At 45.2% G+C, this 16,680-nt stretch overlaps 1 protein-coding gene across 1 annotated transcript in view; it reads left to right on the top strand.

Moving 5' to 3' along the window:
- LOC137634508 (tRNA N(3)-methylcytidine methyltransferase METTL6) overlaps positions 1-16,680 on the top strand; it is a 71,018-nt gene that overhangs the window by 24,102 nt on the left and 30,236 nt on the right. The window contains exons 3-4 of the mRNA XM_068366949.1: positions 7,215-7,296; positions 7,546-7,707. Of these exons, the coding sequence (XP_068223050.1) occupies positions 7,215-7,296; positions 7,546-7,707 (244 nt within the window). The remainder of the gene's footprint in view (positions 1-7,214; positions 7,297-7,545; positions 7,708-16,680) is intronic.

Here is a 16,680-nt window from a genome sequence, read left to right as displayed (position 1 = left end):
AAGAGTGCAGTGGGTGGTGATAATGCCAGTGCTGTGACGAGTGCTAGTGTCAGTGCAGTGCTAAGTGCTAGTGTCAGTGTCAGTGTGGTGCGTGAGGGTACTTCTGTGCGTGCCAGTCGTCCTCCCAGTCCGGGACCTCTTGCAAGCTCCCAAGCCCAGGGGAGAAGCAATGTCGAAGGGCAAAAGGGTTCGGCAGGCCTTGATCGGCGCACAGAAGTATCCTCGGTGGTTGCGGGCGTGTCTTCCAGAGACCGTCACTCCCACCCGCAGACGATTGAGCCCGTCTTTTGCTCGTCTGCTGAAGAATTGTCAGGGAGGAAACGTTGGACTCAGGTCTCAAGACCTCTCAAACGCAGAGTCCAAACCTCAAGAGCTCTACAACCTGGCTGCAGTCATTGGATCAGCTCTGACTCGCCGCAGTCATCAGTTGAAGGCACTCCTCCTAAGAGGAGTAAGGTGCTGCCGCAACAGATCTCTTCTGTTAAGGCTTTGCCTCAGCAGACCTTAGTGTCTGCCGACCCCAAGTTGACTCTACTGCAGTCCATGCAGTCACAACTTGCGGTCTTGATGCGTGAGTGTCAGGCTGAGAAGGTTACACCTCCTCCTGCGATCGCTCCGCCTAACCGCAGTCCTGCCTGCCAGGCGTACGATGTTGAGGCTCCTCAGGATACTTTACCACGTTCTGAGTTTCCAGTTTCCGGTGGTGTGCAGCTTCCTCCGCCTTCCTTAAGGCAACCTCAGCAATGGGAACAGGAAGCTTATACCTTACTTCCTCCGCTTCCACTTGCGGTTCCTCCAGTGAGGCAACACTCTCTTGAGGTACAACAACCTCTCCCATCCATGAGGCAGACACCTCAGCTCTCGCTGCAGCGACCTCAACACCTTAGCCTTGCGCCTCAGGAACCTCAACTCGCGAGACAAGTTATGTGTTCTGCGCAGCCTCTACCCCAACTCTTGCAGCTCACACCTCAGGAACCTCAACTCGTTCCTCAGGAACTTGCTACTGCGCATCCGCTCACCTTACAGCAAGCGCAACCCTTGAGGCAAGCCACTCATGCTAGGACTCAGCCTCCTCCACCCATGCGCCTACCTTCTGCTACTGCTTTTGACCAGCCTTTGCAACCTGAACCTCAGGTGTTCCCTCAACAGAGACTTGAGGAGGAAACCACAAGCATTTTTGCTCCAGCCTGTGCTGATTCTGCTGTTCAGCATACCTTACCTCTCACTTCGCTACACTCTGGTGATGAGGTTTCTGATGATGAGGCTGCACACCTGGACCCCTCATCAGACGTGGATGAATCCAAGTCTTCTCCGCCTCCTATTGACTTTCGCAAGGTCTTGGCTCTTTTCAGAGAGGTATACCCAGACCATTTTGTCTCTGCTACCCCCCGCTCTCCGCCATCTGAGTTTTCGCTGGGCATGCAGCCAGCCAAGTCATCTTATACCAAGCTTGTCTTTGCAAGGTCCTCTAAGAGAGCGTTAAGAATTTTAGGGGAGTGGTTGCAGTCTAAGCAACAACTAGGAAAGACTTCCTTTATGTTTCCTCCGACTAAGCTCACTTCCAAAGCGGGCGTTTGGTATGCCACAGGAGAGGAACCAGGCTTGGGAGTACCTGCCTCTGCCCAGGCCGACTTCTCAAGCTTGGTAGACTCTCCTCGCAGAACAGCAATGAGGCGCTCTAAGGTTTGCTGGACCTTCTCCGATCTTGATCACTTCCTAAAGGGTGTCTTTAGAGCATTTGAGATGTTCAATTTCCTAGACTGGTGCCTGGGGGCCCTTAGCAAGAAGACCTCCCCTGCGGACAAGGACTCAGCCATGCTCTTAATGTCCTGCATGGATAAGGCTATTAGGGATGGATCTGGCGAGCTTGCTTCGATGTTTGTGTCAGGAGTGCTTAAGAAAAGGGAGCAGCTTTGTTCATTCCTTTCCTCCAGCATCACACCTTGTCAAAGGTCTCAACTCCTTTTCGCTCCGCTCTCTAAGTTCCTGTTTCCCGAAGAGCTTGTTAAGGACTTGTCTGCGGCCCTGATACAAAAGGACACCCATGATCTTGTGGCTTCATCGGCTCGTAAGACTAAGGTTGCTACCTCAGTCCCCAGGACTTATCGCACCCCAGTGGCTGATACTCCTGCTACGAGGTTTATTCCGCCCTTTCGTGGTAGAGCCCCCAGCCGTGGAAGCTCCCGTCCAGACTCTTCCAGGAGCAAGTCTAGGAAAGGTTCCAAGGCTTCTAAAGGCAAAAACTGACTCTCCTCCTCTCCAGACAGCAGTAGGCGCCAGACTCAAGATCTTCTGGCAAGCCTGGGAAAAGAGAGGTGCAGACGCACAGTCTGTCAGTTGGCTGAGGGAGGGTTACAGGATACCATTCTGCCGCAAACCCCCTCTGACCACATCTCCCATCAACCTCTCTCCCAACTACAAAGAAAAGGACAAGAGGCTAGCGTTGCACCAGGAGGTGTCGCTCCTGTTACAGAAGAAGGCAGTGGTTATAGTCCGGGACCATCAATCCCCGGGCTTCTACAACCGTCTCTTTCTGGTGGCCAAAAAGACAGGAGGTTGGAGACCGGTGCTGGACGTCAGCGCGCTCAATGCTTATGTCACCAAGCAGACGTTCACGATGGAGACGACGAAGTCGGTCCTAGCAGCGGTCAGGCAGGAGGACTGGATGGTCTCGTTGGACCTGAAAGATGCTTACTTTCACGTTCCTATTCATCCAGACTCCCAACCTTTCCTGAGATTCGTTTTTGGAAAGGTTGTCTACCAATTCCAAGCCCTGTGTTTTGGCCTAAGCACAGCTCCTATGGTGTTTACGCATCTGATGAGGAATATAGCAAAATTCCTCCACTTATCGGACATCAGAGCCTCCCTTTACTTAGACGACTGGCTGTTGAGAGCCTCCACGAGTCGTCGCTGTCTGGAGAGTCTCAACTGGACTTTAGACTTGACCAAAGAACTGGGTCTGTTAGTCAATCTAGAAAAGTCCCAACTCATTCCCTCCCAATCCATTGTGTACCTGGGAATGGAGATTCGGAGTCAGGATTTTCGGGCTTTTCCATCGGCCCCAAGGATAAGCCAAGCCCTAGATTGCATCCTGAGCATGCTGAAGAGGAGCAGTTGCTCGGTGAGACAGTGGATGAGTCTCACAGGGACCCTTTCATCGTTGGCCCTGTTCGTCGAGCTAGGGAGACTCCACCTCCGCCCTCTTCAATTCCATCTTGCAGCTCATTGGGACAAGGGTTTGACTCTCGAAGCAGTCTCTATCCCAGTCACCGAAGAGATGAGGACCACTCTCTTGTGGTGGAAGACCAATCTCCTTCTCAGGGAGGGCCTATCGTTGGCGATTCAGACCCCCAATCTTCATCTCTTCTCGGATGCATCGGACTCGGGCTGGGGCGCGACCTTGAACGGACGGGAGTGCTCGGGAACGTGGAACGAGGAACAGGAAACGCTCCACATCAACTGCAAGGAGCTACTAGCAGTTCATTTAGCCCTATTGAACTTCAAGTCCCTCCTGCTAGGCAAGGTGGTGGAGGTGAACTCCGACAACACCACAGCCTTGGCTTACATCTCCAAGCAAGGAGGGACCCATTCGAGGAGCCTATACGAGATAGCAAGGGACCTCCTCATTTGGTCAAGAGGTCTAAACATCACCCTAGTTACGAGGTTCATTCAGGGCAACATGAACGTCTCAGCAGATCGCCTAAGCAGAAGGGATCAGGTCATCCCCACGGAATGGACCCTCCACAAGAGCGTGTGCAACAGACTTTGGACCTTGTGGGGTCAGCCGACAATAGATCTGTTTGCCACCTCCATGACCAAGAGACTTCCTTTGTACTGTTCCCCAGTTCCAGACCCAGCAGCAGTTCATGTGGATGCTTTTCTGCTGAACTGGTCCCATCTCGACCTTTACGCATTCCCACCGTTCAAGATCATAAACAAAGTCCTTCAGAAGTTCATCTCGCACGAAGGGACACGGCTGACGCTGGTTGCTCCCCTTTGGCCTGCAAGAGAATGGTTCACAGAGGTACTACAATGGCTGGTCGACGTCCCCAGGACTCTCCCTCTAAGAGTGGACCTTCTACGTCAACCTCACGTAGACAGGTTGCACCCAAACCTCCACGCTCTTCGGCTGACTGCCTTCAGACTGTCGAAAGATTCGCTAGAGCTAGAGGCTTTTCGAAGGAGGCAGCCAGTGCGATTGCCAGAGCAAGAAGGGTATCCACTCGTAGAGTCTACCAATCCAAGTGGGAAGTCTTCCGGAGCTGGTGTAGAGCTAATGCAGTTTCCTCTACCAATACCTCTGTGACCCAAATAGCTGACTTCCTATTACATCTTAGGAATGAGAGATCCCTTTCAGCTCCTACGATTAAAGGGTACAGGAGTATGTTGGCTTCAGTTCTCCGCCACAGAGGTTTGGACCTTTCTTCCAACAAGGACCTTCAAGACATCCTTAAGTCTTTTGAGACTACTAAAGAACGTCGTCTACCCACTCCAGGCTGGAATCTAGACGTAGTCTTAAGGTTCCTTATGTCACCTAGGTTCGAACCTCTCCAGTCAGCTTCCTTCAAGGACCTTACCCTCAAGACTCTTTTTCTCGTCTGCCTTGCAACAGCTAAGAGAGTCAGTGAGGTTCATGCCTTCAGCAAGAACATTGGGTTCACATCCGAATCTGCAACATGTTCTTTACAGCTTGGATTCTTAGCTAAGAATGAACTTCCTTCACGTCCTTGGCCTAGATCGTTTGAGATACCTAGCCTCTCCAACATGGTAGGTAACGAGCTAGAAAGAGTTCTTTGCCCTGTCAGAGCTCTGAGATTTTATCTTAATAGGTCAAAACCTATTCGAGGACAATCAGAAGCCTTATGGTGTGCAATCAAGAACCCTTCGAGACCCATGTCCAAGAATGGGGTTTCGTATTATATAAGGCTTCTGATTAGAGAAGCCCATTCTCACTTAAAGGAGGAAGACCTTGCTTTGCTGAAGGTAAGGACCCACGAAGTGAGAGCCGTAGCTACTTCGATGGCCTTTAATAAAAACCGTTCTCTGCAGAGCATAATGGATGCAACCTATTGGAGGAGCAAGTCAGTGTTTGCATCATTTTATCTTAAAGATGTCCAGTCTCTTTACGAGAACTGCTACACCCTGGGACCATTCGTAGCAGCGAGTGCAGTAGTAGGTGAGGGCTCAGCCACTACATTCCCTTAATCCCATAACCTTTTTTAACCTTTCTCTTGAATGCTTTTATTGTTGTTTTTATGGTTGTTACGGTAGGCTAAGAAGCCTTCCGCATCCTTTTGATTTGGCGGGTGGTCAATTCATTCTTGAGAAGCGCCTGGGTTAGAGGTTGTGTAGAGGTCCTTTAGTAGGGGTTGCAGCCCTATATACTTTAGCACCTTTGAGTTGATTCAGCCTCCTAAGAGGAACGCTGCGCTCAGTAAGGAAGACGAACTTTAAAAAAGGCAGAGTAACGGTTCAAGTCGACTTCCTTACCAGGTACTTATTATTTCATTGTTATTTTGAGATAACTGATTATATGAAATATGGGATACTTAGCTATCCTTTAATCTTGTACACTGGTTTTCACCCACCCCCCTGGGTGTGAATCAGCTACATGATTATCGGGTAAGTTTAATATTGAAAAATGTTATTTTTATTAGTAAAATAAATTTTTGAATATACTTACCCGATAATCATGATTTAATTGACCCTCCCTTCCTCCCCATAGAGAACCAGTGGACCGAGGAAAAATTGAGGAGGTGTCAACAAGAAGTACTGTAGTACCTGGCCACAGGTGGCGCTGGTGAGTACACCCCCTTCTAGTATTGTGATAGCTGGCGTATCCCTCCCGTAGAATTCTGTCGGGCAACGGAGTTGACAGCTACATGATTATCGGGTAAGTATATTCAAAAATTTATTTTACTAATAAAAATAACATATTTCACTAGTGGTAGATGATGAATCTATTTAAGTTTAAACTGCCCCATATTCCATTGAAACAAAGAAATAAGTTCCACACAAGTGAAGAAAGTTCCTCTGATCTCTCCCTAGAACCATCATTCTATAACTCTGCATGGTACAGTATACAGTACATGGTCATGTTACTGCTGACCATATCAGAGAATTATCCATTTTTCACTCATTCACACTTTTTCTCGCTATGATCATCTAGCCTTATGCTTTTTCTGTTATTTATTCATCTTGATGGTCTTGCAGTTCTGTGAAGATTGAGATTTATTGCCATTGTTTTAAAGCTAATAATATATCTGATATATTCAAGACTTTTGATGATATTTTTAATTTTCTATTATCAGGATTACTGTATATTTTCTTTTATATAATTACCATGTTATTCCAGATCGATTTGCTTGGTCTATTGCTTGCTATTACATCTCACAATTGGACATTCTATCAGGTGTAAGCAATCTTTTTACAGTTTCTTTTTCTGTGGGGAAAGAGCAGCCGTCTTTCTCCTTATCAGTCAAAACAGATCATGTGAGATTTTACACAATACAACAGAGGCTAGGGAGATGGTATACTGATCCTACTTGGTAGTATACTCTACTATGACATTTATATTAGCTTCACAAAAATATTGCAAAACAAATTTCTAGTGGGCTAATGTAAATAAAAGATATTATTTGACTTCTATATCTTTAGCCAAAATCACCTTGAAAAATGTTGGCGTATTTTGCATTTCCCTTTCTTTTCATTTAACTTAATGGGACTTGGACATACTGACACAAACTTTCTCAAGTACTGTTTATGTCAGGAAAACTTCTTTATTGATTTTCAAAATATTTCCTGGCTGCATGGATGCAAACCATTGTTTTATGAAAAAATTGATTTCTTCATCTAAGTTAAGAGAATACTTACAATTATAAAGATAGAAACTAACCAAAAAGTCAAACCTACATTAATTTTGTGAAGAAGTGTTATAAACTCTGTAATTAATCCAAAGTAAAAAATTTGAACAGCTGCAAGCACTGATACAACAATGGTTTTGTCTCTGAAACCTTAAAATTGGTTTGAATATGTATTTTGGTATATTACTATACTGTAAATTTGATTAATTTTGGTATATTGCTATAATGAAAATTTGTTTGATTTTTATTGGGATACAGAAAGCCTGTTTGTTGACATTTGCATGTAATTTTTGAAGCAAAAATATTCAAGTGATTGAATGTGACGTAAGTTTGGCGAATTCTATTTCTTAGGTTCTTCAAAGATCGTCACTGGACGACAAGAGAATTTGAGGAAATTGCTGGTGATGGCACAAGAAAAAGAACCCTTTTAGAGGTAATGTAGCCAAAATAATAGTTTGCATACAAAGTTCAAGTCATTGCTGTACAAATGCTGTGTTTTCTTTTCTTTTGAGATCCAGTCTTAGGTTATAATTGTTCCTGCACATACACACACCTTTCTTCCTTTGAAATAGGGAATTTTGCTGTTTTATGCTTTTGTGACATTATTAAGTTTATTATAAGTGGCTATATATGATGGCCTCATTCTAGTATTATTTGATGAGAATTATGTACTGATTTCCAGGTTGGCTGTGGTGTTGGAAATTTTCTTTACCCTTTGATAGAAGACCAGCTGAATTTGTTTGTTTATGCATGTGATTTTTCTGATCGTGCTGTCCAGTTTGTTAAAGAACATCCATTATACTGCGAAGATAAAGTGAAAGCATTCACATCAGATATTACAAAGGTGAGTATCTACTAAATTTATAATGTCACTTGCTATTGCAGTAAAAAGTTTTCCTTACAATGTGTTATTCATGTCTGGGTTTACAAATGCTGGCAAACCAGGCATATTTGCAATATTGTTGTAAATCTTATAAAGTAGTTTATCCAATCCAAATAGACATATGTCTAGGATATCAAAGAGCTTGCAGAAAGGATAACACCTAGGTTAAATGAGATAAAGGGAACTCATTCTGTTATTATTCTCGCCTATCTATTATCTGTCATTCTCATTATAAGTACTGCCCACATCCAATTTTTTTCTTACATGCTGTTAGATTATCCTCTACTTTAGTTTGCTCTCATATCTACGTTGCCCTTTTTCTGTGTCTTAGTGTTATTCCCATTTTATTCTTTTCATAGCTGAGTTGTAACTAGCTTATGTTCTAAGGCTTTAGTAAGGCTCCAAGTTTCTGATGCATAAGTTAACACTGGTAAGATCATATGATTAGATACTTTTCTTTTTAGAATAAGTGTCATTTTACTTTTCATAATCTCATTTTGTTTAACAAAAGCTCTCCACCCCATGCTTATCTTTCTTTTAATTTTGGTCTTACTGTATATCCTTGGGGAAACACTTACTGTCTGTCGTAAGCACATGTATGTATAGTCATTAACAATCTCTAGAGGTTCGTCCACAACCCTTATTTGTTGTCTCTACATTTTCATTGAATATTATCTTAGTTTTATGAAAATAAATATCAGTATCCAATGATGTAAGACATGACCGTCATAACCCGAGAACCTACTCTACCGTACATCAAAGGCTTCAGTTACTGTAATCAAAGATTTAGAAGAATGGGGCTGGAGCTCAGATCATTTATCCACTCCTTGACTATTATCTAATTAATTTTGAAAAACATAATTAAATAAATCTTGTTTAGTTCTTGAGATTTTTAGACTTCAGGCCTGTAGTAATGTGTGTGTTATTTGAGAAATTCATGTCTGAGGTATTTTTGTGTCTTGTATACAGTTTTCTCTCATATTCTTTTTGAAAACTACATGGTGGTCTGGTTGGGTAACCCTTATGCTATAATAAAGGAAGATTTTTAGCTCTATGGAAGATCTAACAAAGAAAATTTCTAACCATTCCATAATCAAAGCAAATATGGAATACTGGTAATGTTTATAAGGTGAAATGTATGATGTTGGTTTAGGTGAAATTTAATTTTGAAATTGGTTTATATTAAGCCTATCCATCACACATTTACCTCCAAAGAAGTGTGTAGTCAGCATGATGACTAATAGATGAAATTCATTGAAATATCAATACATACATTGTATTCACCTCTGTCCCCTCTTTCTCTTTACTTTTAGTGATGTAAGAGTTATGAGGGTATGAACAGATCTACAACAACTCCAATTATAGGAAGTTCTTGGTATAGGTATGCATGTGATTGATGTTCATTTCATGGGGTCATCCATTGGGATGACAAAACAGTACATCACTGGGGACAAGGAGATATGAGAGGGAGAGAGAGAGAATTTTTATTTATTTATTTAGAAGTCGGGAAACCAACAGCTTCAATTATGTTAGCATGATGACTATAAGGTGAATTTTTAAATATTTAACTTAGCCGGTGAATATATAATAGCTGCTGCTCCAGCGGCTCGACAGAAAAACACACAAAAACTCGCGAGCGATCGCTATGAAGGTTGCGGGTGTGCCCACCAGCGCCAACTATCGGCCAGATACCGCATATGCATGTAAACAAGCCTCAATTCTTCTCTGTCGGTCTGAACGACAAGACGTACCATTACTCGCTGTATAACCTGGAGTTTTTCAACAGACTTGGTGAAGTACTTCATTTTGGTTTGAGCTTTCGCAGTGCAGGTGTTTTATCCTCAACTTAAACTCTTGAACTCTTTTTTGGACAGATTTAATTGTTGATGACTTTGGATTGTTTTTTGGACTTTCTTTGACTTTTTCAAAATGGCTGACCCTTCTCAAATTCCTAGATTTCGTAAGTGTAATGCTAGGGATTGCAATAGGCGTCTTCCAAAGGCCTCTCTCGACCCACATACTGTGTGTTCTAATTGTCGGGGTAAAACCTGTCAATTAGGAGATCGGTGTGAGGAGTGCGTGGGCCTTTCGTAATTCGATTGGCTTGAATATGACAAGTATTCTCGTAAGCTAGAGAGAGATAGGGTGAGGAGAAGTTCCTCTAGATCGGTAGATTTTTCCTCTCCCCATGCCCCTGAACCTAATCCTTCCCCTGTAGTAGTTGTGCCTGAACCCTCTACTAGCACTCAGGAACCATCAATGCGGGATATGTTACGTGCCATTCATGCTTTGGGCGAAAGAGTTGAGTCGTTAGCTACAGATCGTAATCAACTCATGGCTGACGTTAAAGAGTTAAAGTGTCAGAGTGCCACAGTGGAAAATCGTGGGAAAGTGATTAGTGCGCAAAGTGTTATCAGTGTTGCGACCGAGGGTTCGTCTGTTCGTGCCTGTCGTTCGCCTAGTCCGGGACCTCTTGCAAGCTCCCAAGCCCAGGGGAGAAGTAATGTCGTACGACTTATGGGTTCGAGAGGCCTTGATCAGCGAACAGACGTTCCCTCTATGGTTTCAGGCGTGTCTCATCAAGACCGCCCCTACCATAAGACGAGAGAGACCATTTTCTCCTCGTCATCCGAAGGCTTTTCGCATAAGAAACCGTGGAGCAAGGTTTCAAGGCCCTTAAAGCGAAAGTCGGTCCCTTCAGGACAGGTCCAGCGTCCTGGTTGTAGCCATTGGGACAGCTCTGACCCTTTGCAGTCATCGGAAGACTGCTCGCCGCCTAAGCAGAAACGTTACACAGGCTCCGAGAGTCTTGGTGTAGGCAAGGTTTTGCAGTCACAGACGTTACCCTCGTCTTTTACCGCACCCATTCCCGTTGATCCTAAATGGGTTGTACTGCAAGACATGCAGATCAAGCTCGCCTCCCTTATGGAAGACTATTCTGCTGAAAAGGTTCACGATGATCCTCGCCGCTTAGCTAATCGAGATCCTGGCCTTCAGCCGCCAAAACGAGCCTTTGCTCGTCCTGTTGACGTTGGCGTTACTAAGTCACGTCAGTCACGCTTTGTAGAGCCTCACTCGATGCAGTCCCGTGTTGACTTTCAGCCGCATATGGACGTTCAGCCGCTTCCTAATGCTCTTGTTGACGTTCAGGACGTTCGCCAACCAGCGGAGTTGACTTGTTTTGACGCTGAGCGTCAAGCACCGCAGTCAAGAGTTGTTTTGACTGCTCAGTCTAGGCAGTCAAGGCAGTCTCGAGTTGACGTCGAGCGTCCTCCCGCTCCTGTTGTTGTTGACAGTCAGGCTGTTAAGCAGTTACATGACGTAGCGTCCTGGTCTGCTACTGATGCACCAGTGCGTGTGGACTCTGCGTGTCAAGCATTGCCACCAAGGCAGGTCTCCCCTTTGCTTGTTACTCAGCAGTTGTCGGACGAAGATCCTTCAGATGAGGACGTTGCTGATCCTCATCATGATGATCATCCTTCAGATGTAGACGAACCTAAGACGGTTCCCCCTTCGATGGACTTTAAGAAAATCATGTTGATTTTCAAGGATCTTTTTCCCGATCACTTTGTTACCGTTGCTCCTCGTTCGCCACCGTCTGAGTTTGCTCTAGGCTTACCTGCTAACATGCCAGCCCTTACTAAGCTAGTGCTTTCTCGCTCTTCCAAGAGGGCTTTACGACTTTTAGGCGACTGGTTGGATACCAGGAGGAGTTTGGGGAAGACGGCCTTTGCCTTCCCTCCTTCAAAGCTCTCTTCTAGATCGAGCGTCTGGTATGCCACGGGAGAAGTTCTCGGCTTGGGAGTCCCTGCCTCTGCCCAGGGTGACTTCTCAAGCCTCGTAGACTCTCCCCGCCGCCTAGCCATGAGACGCTCGAAGATTAGTTGGTCCTCCTCGGACCTTGACCATCTGCTTAAAGGCGTATACAGGGCCTTTGAAGTATTCAACTTTCTTGACTGGTCATTAGGAGCTTTAAGTAGGAAAATCTCGTCTGCTGACAGAGATGTTTCCTTACTTATCATGTCATGTATGGATAAAGCCATCCGCGATGGTTCCAATGAGCTCGCCTCCACATTTACGTCGGGAGTCTTAAAGAAGCGAGATTCCCTTTGCTCTTTTCTCTCGCCAGGAGTTACTCCCTGTCAGAGATCAGAACTGCTCTTTGCTCCCTTATCAGCGTCCTTGTTTCCGCAACAACTGGTTAAGGTTATAGCTTCTTCGCTTGTGCAGAAGAACACCCATGACTTGATGGCGTCCTCTGCTTGCAAAGGGACTCCTTCTACATCCTTTGCTGTAAGACCCAGGATCGAGACACCGGCATCCAGATTTATCCCGCCCTTTCGTGGCAGAGCTCCCAGCAGGGGAAGCACTCGTGCCGAGGGAAAGAGAGGTAAGAAGAGAGGAGCCAAGTCCTCACGTGGCAGAGTCTGACTGCCCACAGCCTCAGACAGCGGTAGGAGCCAGATTGAAGAGCTTCTGGCAGGCCTGGGAGAAGAGGGGCGCAGACCAAGAGTCTGTTCGGTTGCTCAGAGAGGGGTACAAAATTCCGTTTGTACGCAAACCTCCTCTAGTGACAACTCCCATAGACCTCTCTCCCAGGTACCGAGAGGTGTCAAAGAGACAAGCCCTAAATCAAGAAGTGTCTCTGTTGCTAGAGAAGGGAGCGGTGGTGAAAGTCTCGGACCTTCAATCACCGGGGTTTTACAACCGTCTCTTCCTAGTCCCAAAGAAGACAGGAGGTTGGAGACCGGTGCTAGACGTCAGTGCGCTCAACGTTTTTGTTACGAAAACAAAGTTCACTATGGAGACCACGAAGTCCGCCTTAGCAGCGGTCAGAAAGGGAGACTGGATGGTCTCTCTCGACCTACGAGATGCGTACTTCCACATTCCTATACACCCGGATTCCCAACCGTTTCTGAGGTTTGTTTTCAGGAATGTGGTATACCAGTTTCGGGCCCTGTGCTTTGGCCTCAGTCCTGCTCCTCTCGTATTTACGAGGCTCATGAGGAATGTGGCAAAATTCCTCCATTTATCGGGTATCCGAGCCTCCCTGTACTTGGACGACTGGCTTCTCAGGGCATCGTCCAGTCATCGCTGTCTGCAGGATCTTCATTGGACGTTGGGTCTGACCAAGGAATTCGGACTTTTGGTCAACCTAGAAAAGTCCCAACTGATCCCATCCCAGACTATTCTATATTTAGGGATAGAGATTCGCAGTCCACTTTTTCGGGCTTTTCCGTCTGCCACCCGAATAGATCAAGCCCTGCTCAAAGTCCAACTAATGCTGAAGAGAGAACGGTGCTCAGTCAGGAATTGGATGAGTCTCGTATGAAAACTATCATCCCTGGACCAGTTTGTCTCGCTAGGAAGACTACACCTTCGGCCTCTCCAGTTCCATCTAGCCTTTCACTGGAACAAGGACAAGACGTTAGAGACGGTATCAATCCCGGTCTCTGAACCAGTAAAGGCATGCCTGAAATGGTGGAACAGCAATATCAGTCTGAGAGAGGGACTATCCCTAGCAGTCAAGAACCCAAACCACGTGTTGTTCTCAGACGCGTCGGATTTGGGTTGGGGTGCGACCCTGGACGGTCGGGAATGCTCAGGTCTGTGGACCTCAAGTCAGAGGAGCATGCACATCAACGGCAAGGAGCTATTGGCAGTCCACTTGGCCTTGATGAAATTCGAAAGTCTCCTTCGAAACAAAGTGGTAGAGGTCAACTCCGACAATACCACAGCTTTGGCGTACATCTCCAAGCAAGGAGGCACACACTCCCTCACGCTGTACGAGATCGCAAGGGACCTCATTTGGTCAAGAAATCGAGGCATCTCCCTGTTAACGAGATTTATCCAGGGGGACTTGAACGTCTTGGCAGACTGTCTCAGTCGGCGGGGTCAGGTGATTCCCACGGAATGGACCCTCCACAAGGACGTGTGCAAGAGTCTTTGGGCGACTTGGGGTCAACCCACCATAGACCTCTTTGCCACCTCGATGACCAAGAGGCTTCCAATCTATTGCTCTCCAGTCCCAGATCCAGAAGCAATACACATAGACGCATTTCTACTAGATTGGTCTCATCTGGACTTATATGCATTCCCTCCATTCAAGATTGTCAACAAGGTACTGCAGAAGTTCGCCTCTCACGAAGGGACAAGGTTGACGTTGGTTGCTCCCCTCTGGCCCGCGAGAGAGTGGTTCACCGAGGTACTTCGATGGCTGGTAGACTTTCCAAGAAGTCTTCCTCTAAGGGTAGATCTATTACGTCAGCCCCACGTAAAGAATGTTCATCAAAGCCTCCCCGCTCTTCGTCTGACTGCCTTCAGACTATCGAGAGACTCTCAAGAGCTCGAGGCTTTTCGAAGGAGGCAGCCAGTGCGATTGCAAGAGCGAGGAGAGCTTCTACCATTAGAGTATACCAGTCGAAGTGGGAAGTCTTTCGAGACTGGTGCAAGTCAGCATCTGTGTCCTCGTCCAGTACCTCTGTAGCCCAAATCGCAGATTTTCTTTTACATCTGAGAAATGTTCGCTCCCTCTCAGCTCCCACGATTAAGGGCTACAGGAGCATGTTGGCTTCGGTCTTTCGTCATAGAGGCTTAGATCTTTCCAACAATAAAGATCTCCAAGATCTCCTTAAGTCTTTCGAGACCTCTAAGGAACGTCGTTTGGCAACTCCTGGATGGAACTTAGACGTGGTCCTAAGGTTCCTCATGTCAGATAGGTTTGAGCCATTACATTCAGCCTCCCTGAAGGATCTCACCCTCAAGACACTTTTCCTAGTGTGCTTGGCTTCGGCTAAAAGGGTCAGTGAACTTCATGCCTTCAGTAAGAACATCAGCTTTTCTACAGAAAAAGCCACTTGTTCACTTCAACTTGGTTTCCTGGCCAAAAATTAACTGCCTTCTCGTCCTTGGCCTAAATCTTTTGATATTCCTTGCTTATCAGAGATCGTAGGCAACGAACTGGAAAGAGTGCTATGTCCTGTTAGAGCTCTTAAGTTCTACTTAGCCCGTACTAAGTCCTTACGAGGTAGATCTGAGGCATTATGGTGCTCAGTTAAGAAACCATCATTGCCTATGTCAAAGAATGCTTTGTCATATTTTATCAGATTTTTAATACGAGAGGCTCATTCTCACTTGAATGAGAAAGACCGATGTTTGCTTAAGGTTAAGACGCACGAAGTAAGAGCTATAGCATCCTCCGTGGCCTTCAAGCAAAATAGATCTCTGCAAAGTATTATGGACGCGACCTTTTGGAGAAGCAAGTCGGTATTCGCGTCATTTTACTTAAAAGATGTCCAGACTCTTTACGAGGACTGCTACACACTGGGTCCATTCGTTGCAGCGAGTGCAGTAGTGGGTGAGGGTTCTACCACTACATTACCCTAATTCCAATATCCTTTTTAATCTGTCTCTTGAAATGTTTTTAATCTTGTATTTGGGTTGTACGGAAGGCTAAGAAGCCTTTCGCATCCTGGTTGATTTGGCGGGTGGTCAAAGTCATTTCTTGAGAGCGCCCAGATTAGGGGTTTGATGAGGTCCTGTTGTATGGGTTGCAGCCCTTGATACTTCGGCTCCTGGGAGTCTTTCAGCATCCTAAGAGGATCGCTGGGCTTCGTGAGGAAGACAGACTAACAAGGCAGAGTAATCGTCTAAGTCAACTTCCTTACCAGGTACCTATATATTTGGGTTTTGTTATGTTATAACTGTCAATAACTCTAAGCATATACGCTGTAAACTTTATCAACTCTGGTCTCTACCCACCACCATGGGTGTGAATCAGCTATTATATATTCACTGGCTAAGTTAAATATTTAAAAATGATATTTTAATTATAAAATAAATTTTTGAATATACTTACCCGGTGAATATATAAATTAAAGGCCCTCCCTTCCTCCCCAATAGAGACGCAGCGGGACGAGAAGAATTGAGGCTTGTTTACATGCATATGCGGTATCTGGCCGATAGTTGGCGCTGGTGGGCACACCCGCAACCTTCATAGCGATCGCTCGCGAGTTTTTGTGTGTTTTTCTGTCGAGCCGCTGGAGCAGCAGCTATTATATATTCACCGGGTAAGTATATTCAAAAATTTATTTTATAATTAAAATATCATTTTTCAATATTAATCTTACCCGATAATCATGTAGCTGTCAACTCTGTTGCCGACAGAAATCTACGGTCGGGATACGCCAGCGATCGCTATACAGGTGGGGGTGAACACCACAGCGCCATCTGTGGTCAGGTACTCCAGTACTTCTTGTCAACACCACCTCAATTTTTCCTCTGTCGTGCCTCCGGCTAGACCTACATGGATACGCTGTTGATTCTGGAGTTATTGCTCACGATTTGGTGATGTATTTGCTCTAGAGTTTAGCTTTCGCTATTCAGGAAGTTTTATCATTAGCTTAGCTAGCTTTTGGAATTAATTTGATTAATTATGGTGACGAAGAGAGTATGAACTCTGTTTCACTTTTAAATGGCCGACCCTTCCCTTAGACGGAAGTGTTGGTGTCGAAGAGAGTATAGACTCTCTTTCTTAATTTGCTTAACAAAAGTTATAGATTTATTTTATATCTCTCCGCCTTTTATAGGCCTCTTCGATTAACTTCCTTTTATTATAAACTTATTAAAATTAATTTTTATATTTGTTTATATTCGACCTTTCCTAATAGTAGGCGGTCTTTTCTTGGAACCGAAGTTAATTAACATTGAGCCCGTCATTTCGTTTTTTCCTGTTAACATATTATGCTATTTTAATGTTTTTGAAAGAATTTCTTTGATAGTCTCGTACTGTTTTCAAAGTTGAACTAACGTTTTGTTTTGTCTCTGCAGTTGTTGACGTTCAGAACGTTCAACTTGCGCTCTATCGTTACGATAGAGAGAGAATATTCACGGTGTCACGTTGCAGTAAGAGTACTGTAAACCGATTCTAGCGTT

Source organism: Palaemon carinicauda, chromosome 44 (genome assembly GCF_036898095.1).
Source record: "Palaemon carinicauda isolate YSFRI2023 chromosome 44, ASM3689809v2, whole genome shotgun sequence".
Taxonomy (NCBI): Eukaryota; Metazoa; Arthropoda; class Malacostraca; order Decapoda; family Palaemonidae; genus Palaemon; species Palaemon carinicauda.
The sequence above is the reverse complement of the archived record's forward strand: the minus strand, read 5'-3'. Positions and strand labels throughout refer to the sequence as shown.